We start from the raw sequence: 7138 nt of genomic DNA on the forward strand, positions 1-7138 counted from the left end.
AGGCCTTATTGTGCTTTAGGTCCCTCACTTCTCCACCATTTGATATATCATTAATATTTCAATTACTCAAGTATTTTCATACAATGAAATCTGAGTAAATCATGAGATCAATAAACAACTTGATTCATGGAATCAAGTAGGGTTAGTTCATAAATCAGTAAACCCCTTAGTAAGGACCAATTACAAAAAATGAATGTTAATTTAATTTCAACATCAATAAGTGATACTTTTTGTGTGTATTCTTGATATAAATTAATATAAGTCATAAAACACATATTTATCACTAATATTTGGTATCATCAGGTGGGCACCCAACTCTGGTTGGCTTGGGTGATTAAAATGGGTGCCCCTCTCCTTTTTCATATTTTAGTTAAGATTTTTAATTAAAACCCATGAAGTAAAATATATTCACCAATGGCCCTATGATTTTATGCATGTGACCCTTGAGGCCCATATATCCATTTAGGTAATAACTTTAGTGGCCCTATAATAATTATTAGCCAAATTTACCAAATAAATATGTCAACATATAGATTACTAAACAAAGGATCTATTTAACCCAATCGATAGGTTAAATGCCAAGCTACACCTCATGATCTAGAATATACTGAATAGTTTTCAAACTCCCACATGGAACCTTTACCATCATCAGTTACCGTATATCTATAACCCTTCATCTGCGTGAGACTCTCAAATAACTTTGGGTATGGTTGATCGTTAAACCCTATTTTGTCATTTGACTGGTACTGATGTGACAGAGATCATTGGAGATCACTTTCTCCAATATCCTCACTACCCCCGTCAGATTTTAAATTTTATCATGTTCTTTGAGTCAATATCTTCTAATACCAAGGGCAGATGATCCCATCTTGATTACTCAATGATGTTATGTGAGCTTCTTCCTATATACGAGCCATGATTTGTTTGAATCCCATGGCTATGGACTCGTAAGCCATAGTCAAAACATAGTTGTTCATCCATGATATGTCTTTGGTATCTCATGTCAATGGATCACAGATACAACCATGAAAGGGAATCAACATGCTTTATGTTTAGGTATAATACCATTCAAGGATTCATACAAATAAATTCAATGAACTCTTTATCCCAAGAGCACCCACCATCTATCATTAGTATTTTCATACTAACAGTTCTAGGATCAACCATACTTATCATATGAGTAGGATCCGATAGTGTTCTTCTATCGAGATAATTTGATGTCTATCTAGAATATTCATAAAAAATGAATATTCAGAATACAAGTTTAAAGACTAGCAATCATTGTATTATGATCTCACCATAATTCACTAGGTTCTTACATGTATTCATGGACTTCATTATAAGCATTACATAGGAATAATAATGAACTAATATTTTATTCAACGAAGTTAAATTAAACATGGTGGTGTGATTTGGCTAAATAGCCACATAATATCCATCAAGATCTGTGAAATAATGGAGTTCCTTCGATGCCTTCCCGAGCTCACAAAGCCATCCTCAAGATTTGCATGTGCTTTGAATTGACTGGACGAGCCCCACATGGGTCTTCCGTAGCTGATGTGTCTCTTGACAGGAAGATGGTGAATTGTAGAAAAAATGGATGATTTTAAGAGGACTCTTCGAGACCATAAGTGTCATAATCTGACCTTACAGATCCTCCATGTGCGGTAAGATCAGCTTAGTGGTCCCCCCTTTATAAAAGCTCATCATCTAGACAAGGTATGATGATACCCAGGGGTAGAGGCTGTTGAGTCTAGAGCTGGAGGATGAAAACTAACGACAAAATTGAACGAACGGAATGTATCGGAACAGAATTCCATTCTGATATCCGTCTAGAGCAAAAATTTTTGTCATTTTTGTCATTCGTCATCTGCAGGTTTCCATCATTTGTCCATTCCGTCATTCGTCGATTCACATAAACAGTTATAGTTCAGGGACGGGGACGGAACGGGACGAGGACGGTTCAGGATGAATTTAATCTTGTCAAACGTCCTATGTTAGCGTAAGGACGAAGGACGGGACGATTTTTCATCCCACGACAGAAAACCGTCCCGTCCAGTAATGACGGGACGGTTTTTCATCCCGTCCCGGCATAAAACCGTCCTGTCCTTCATCCCGGACGAAAAAATATATCGTGGAAAAAATGATAAATCACCCGGCCGGACCAGATTTGGAGCCCTAAATCTCCAATCTCCAGTCTCCACTCTCCCGCGCCCGGCAGATTTAGGGCATCCACTGGAAGCCTGTAACTCTGAAGGAAGGAGGAAGCACTCTGGAGGCTGAACTCGGGAACTCTCACCCGTCGTCTTATTCTGAAACGTGAAGTCTCCCAGCAGACGCAGGGCGCTCTTCCGCCGCTTCTTTGACGTTAAGGTATGTTCTCATCTCTTTCTCTTTCAAAGGCTTTATTATAATGTCGTTTTGTTGCATCCCATTTTTCTTAGCTTGATTGATGTCATTCCTTTGCGCCATTAAGTGCATTTGTGTTGTGAACTCGTGATCATCGCCTATGTGCCGTGCGTAACGCCTTTCTATTGTGTGACGCATTCATTTTCCAGAAGCCGTGCTCATAGTTAGCAAATCTATTTTTCTCCTGCATTGGCCAGAAAAATGGGTCTGGAAAGCCTAGAAAGGTTGTGTAACGCATTCGTTTTCCATTTTATAGACCCCTATTTCCTTAATAACTAATTAATTATTTGAGGGGATGGTTGCGCATGATGGGGGCTTTCTTACATGCCAACAGTGAGGTATCGCTTAATTGCCGACTCGCAGAATAAAAGATTTCTTGATTTCTCCAATTCAATTTCCTTGTAAGGTTCTAGGAAATACCCCTTATCCACTGAATCTATCTCCCTTCTAAATCCATTGAATCGATCTGCCGACTTTATCTCCTTTCTAACTCCATTGAATCTATCTCTGGACCAATCTTCTTCCAAAGTCAACTTAATCCGTCTCCAATTCCTCACCATTCAATAACTACCGCCATGACCAGGATACAGCTGCGCCCATGGAAATCAAATTTTATTTCCCCTCATATGTGCTCCGTTAAGGAGTCATCCTCAATACACATGCGTCATTGATGAAGGGGGGGTGGACATGCACAATGTTTAAAATCCGAATTATAAACAATGTTAAATCCACGTCGCAAGTTGACACGTGTAGTTTCTTTCAGATATGACGCTAAATTTAAGATTTGGGTTTGAGCAATTTATCTAGTACGTCAAAGAACTGAAGCAGAAAGCGGGCTATATTTTATCATTTCATTGGCCCTGGAAAAAAACTTAAAAAGATAACGAGCAGAAAGAGACACGTCGATCATTCCATGCCTTGAGATCTTTGACTTGGGGATGGTCTTATGAACAGCTTAATTTGGAGACGATTATCTGGTTTAGCGTTTTGTATGTATGGTGGCCATTCGGTCGGCTATCATTAAGGCAAAACAGCAAAGTCCGGCTGCGGTTGTAAGTGTCTCTGATCGTGTCCATGATCACTCTTTTTTCCCCTTGTCCATATCTGATCCCAGCATAACAGATTTCCTTTAGTGGATAGTAAAAAATTTGGGAACTTGAAGAGTATTTTAAACTTCATTTAAATATCCTAAATCTGATTTTTACAACCCTAAGTCCCGTACAGTCTAGAGATCTTCTTATCCTTACTCCTCTGGATAAGATTTAAGTATGCTGTGTAAAAATCCTTTTCCAATATTGGTCTGCTCAAGTAGATATGTCTTATGCAGAGATCGATCGCAGGGGAAGAGGAGTGTTTAATCCTTGCGATACAAAATTACTCTCTTCTCACTAGTTCCCAAGTCTGGTATATACTACGGAGATCTTTTTTTAATCCCTATAAATCTTGAAATGTATGCTCCGTAGTATTTGTGATGGATTAAAATTCTCTTAATGTATTATTGTAAGTTCACGACCCTTCCGACAAAAATAGTTCAGGGATGGGGACGGAACAGGACGAGGATGGTTCCATACAATTTTTGTCCCCACAAACATCCTATGTTAGCGTAAGGACGAAGGAGGGGACGATTTTTCGTCCCGCGATAGAAAAACCTCATTCTCCCTCTGTCTTCAACAGTCTATCTTGTCTCTCTTCCTCCATCGCATCCCTCTCTTTCTTCATCATTCTAGCTTTTCTCTCCTATGGAAGGCTCCAACAATTCTCTCTCCCGGCCGTAAACTAGTCAGTTTTACTCCAACAATTCATCCAATGGAAGGCTCTCCTGCTCATCAGATTCACCAAAACTGGTCAGTTTTACTCCAACAATTCATTTGATGGAATTGTTAGCAGAAGGCATCCATTCTCGCCACACCGTTTATGGTCGATGTTTTAAAACTTGCTCCGCATTTGTGGGACGAGTACTTTGCAGGTACACGGGAGTCGCGGGCTTGACCAACAGCTATTCCTCGATCATCATTGACAACCCAACATCATGTCGAGTCATGCGAGGATACCCTGCATCGTAGTCGATGCGTTCCGTGCTGTAGTGTTCGTCTGCTCCTCCAACGCCTGGCCTATCATCACCCAAATGAAGACGTCATCGACATTACCTCAGATTCGGACTCCGACACCCCGAAGCCTTCCTCGAAGCCACCACCGGCTGAAATTTTCCTTCCGTCCCCAACAGTCTTGCTTCCACATGGCATGCCTCGACAGCACGCCCTTATCATTGAAAGTTCACACCGTCTTCTCTCCCGTCTGTGGCCCTTCCTTTTCGGGGTTCCGAATCCCCCCCAAAAGGTACCAGAAAATTGTTTCAAGGATACAGCTTTTTGGGAAGCCCATAACTTTTCTCAGGAGATGATTGCCATAGTACGAGTTATGGTAGCCCAGCCTTTTCGCAACGACCACGTCATAATTGGTGCACATACAACTACAGTCCCCTTGGCGGATAGCGGTGGCAATGGGTGGCTAGTTGAGTAACGACCATGCCATGTACAAAAACAAGCTTAGTTGGTTAAAAATTTTAAGACTACTATTTCTTTAAATATCTCCAGTAACGGGGAAGAACACAGTTGTTGTTGAAGTGAAAGTGTTTTCCTATGTCTAGCGTTTCTCCTCTCCTTATCTAGCGTTCTCTCTTCTCTCTATCTTTAGCGGTTTAAATGAAGTTACCTATTGGGATAACGATATAATGAGTAATTTTTACTAATATTTTTACTCCTTTACTGCGTTTGATGGATAGCGATGGTATGATTTTTTTATGCCGATATATTATTCGACTTTATGGATTGCGGAGTTTGATTTTGGTTAAGGAATTCCAAGGATTTCTGTAAATGTTCATCAAGCAACCATGGTAATGGCAAATTTATTTATGTACGAGGAAAATATCTGCAAGATATCATGTGATTGCAATTATTTACTGAATTTCCTGGTCGATCGAATTTACTCATTACTATAACTCACACGTACTTTATAAATGATTACGTCTTATTTATTGCCCAGGTAGAGTAATGGAATCCACTTCTGCTACTACCCCAAAATCGACCGCTAAGGCTACGCCATCGATGTTCGCAGATTGCATCACAATCGAGGTTGATGATAACCTATCAACTCGTACCGACAGACGTAATCGGTCAAAAGTTTTAGATCATTTTGTTGAAGTTGGCCCGGACGAGTATTAGTGCATGCTATGTCAAGTAGAGAACCCCATCCGTAAGGTCGTCATCAGGAGGAATAAAGACAAGAGCACAAATGTATTTTGGAGACATCTAGAGAAGGTGCACCGCAGATTTCACAACAAAATTAGGGGACGCAAGCTGAAGCAGACAACCATTCTCCACAACAAACTACCCTCACGTAAGTTATACTTACGCGACATCACCATGGAGCAGACAAAAGAAGAGTTCGTTAGGTTCATCTGCGACAACGATCTTCCTTGGCGTCTTGTGAAGAAGAAGTCGTTCCGAAGGCTGTGGTTCTATGGGACACAGGTGGTGGGGGACATCCCTGGTCTGGATGCGGTCAAGGCGACGACCGAAAGGATGTACACCAATGTCCAAGGGAAGCTGGTGGAAATGTTTGCGGATGTCTCCAGCGTATCACTTACTGTGGATGCTTGGACATCCCAAAACAACATTGCCTTTTTAGGAATCACTGCCCACTGGATCGACAACGATTGGACGCTATGTGAGCTTCTTCTAGGACGGCGATAGATCAAGGGATCACATAGCGGCTTAAACTTAGCGACGATCGTCGTGGAATTTGCATATCATTACGGCATTGAGTCGAAGATATGTGCCATCACCACGGACAATGCATCCAACAACAGAACAATGATTGCTTCCATTGTGGATCAGTTGAAGACAATAAACCCCCAATTCACCATGGACCGACATGTACCATGCTTTGCCCATGTCCTGAACCTCGTCGTTCAGGCTGGTCTCAAAGTCATTCACAATCTAGAACCCCATACAATAATTTACTACGTGTCCGAGATCTTCGCCCAGTAACACCGTTGGACACGGAAGACCCAACTGATTCATGTCGAGGAAGATATTGCGGCACTAGTTGCACCTTTGGGGGTAGCCGTTTCACGCGTGAGAGCCATTGTGAATGCCATTCAAGGATCCACGCAGCGTATAGAAAAATATGTTGACATGTGCAAGATGTTTGATTTACCGGACTCGAACAAGATAAAGATCGACTGCCCAACACGCTGGAACTCAACTTTCACGATGTTAGAAGCGTGCTCTTGGTAAGAAAGATGTCCTAGACCACATGGCTATGCGATTCCTTTCCACGCCCACCAGAGATTATGGCCTATGTCAGGAGGACTGGGAGTTGATAGACGAATACCTGGGCGTCCTTCGGCCACTATGCCAGGGAACTGACTTTGTGTGCTCGGGGCAATAATAGTATGCAAACAAACAATGCAGGGGCAGCATTGGATGCCGATCGCCGGAATGCCTTGCGGTTAGCATGTGGTGCTATGCATAGCAAATTGATGTAGTATGCAAATTGATGTAGTACTTCGGGGCAATAATACCGTCGCTACAGTGTCGACATTAGATCCGCTCTCAAAATTAGATGTGGTTCATTCGTCGTGTAGACAGAGTGTGCTTTCTTATCTTGGCAGTCTATTGGAGTCTACAGCTATGACGAAAGCAGATGAATGCGACTCAGAGCGGGT

The 7138-nt window shown here is 41.7% G+C and overlaps 1 protein-coding gene across 1 annotated transcript; it reads left to right on the top strand.

Annotated features, from left to right (window-relative positions):
- The first annotated feature begins 5831 nt into the window (after positions 1-5831).
- LOC144709114 (putative transcriptional regulator tpeD) lies at positions 5832-6161 on the top strand. Its single transcript, XM_078582514.1, has one exon. It carries the CDS (start codon positions 5832-5834, stop codon positions 6159-6161), a length of 330 nt encoding a protein of 109 aa, XP_078438640.1.
- The last annotated feature ends 977 nt before the right edge of the window (positions 6162-7138 follow it).

The sequence above is a fragment of the Wolffia australiana genome, chromosome 11, assembly GCF_029677425.1.
Source record: "Wolffia australiana isolate 7733 chromosome 11, ASM2967742v1".
Lineage (NCBI taxonomy): Eukaryota > Viridiplantae > Streptophyta > Magnoliopsida > Alismatales > Araceae > Wolffia > Wolffia australiana.

Coding starts and splice junctions, on each gene's coding strand:
- LOC144709114 (XM_078582514.1), top strand. CDS start 5,832: ATGGAGCAGACAAAAGAAGAGTTCGTTAGGTTCATCTGCGACAACGAT.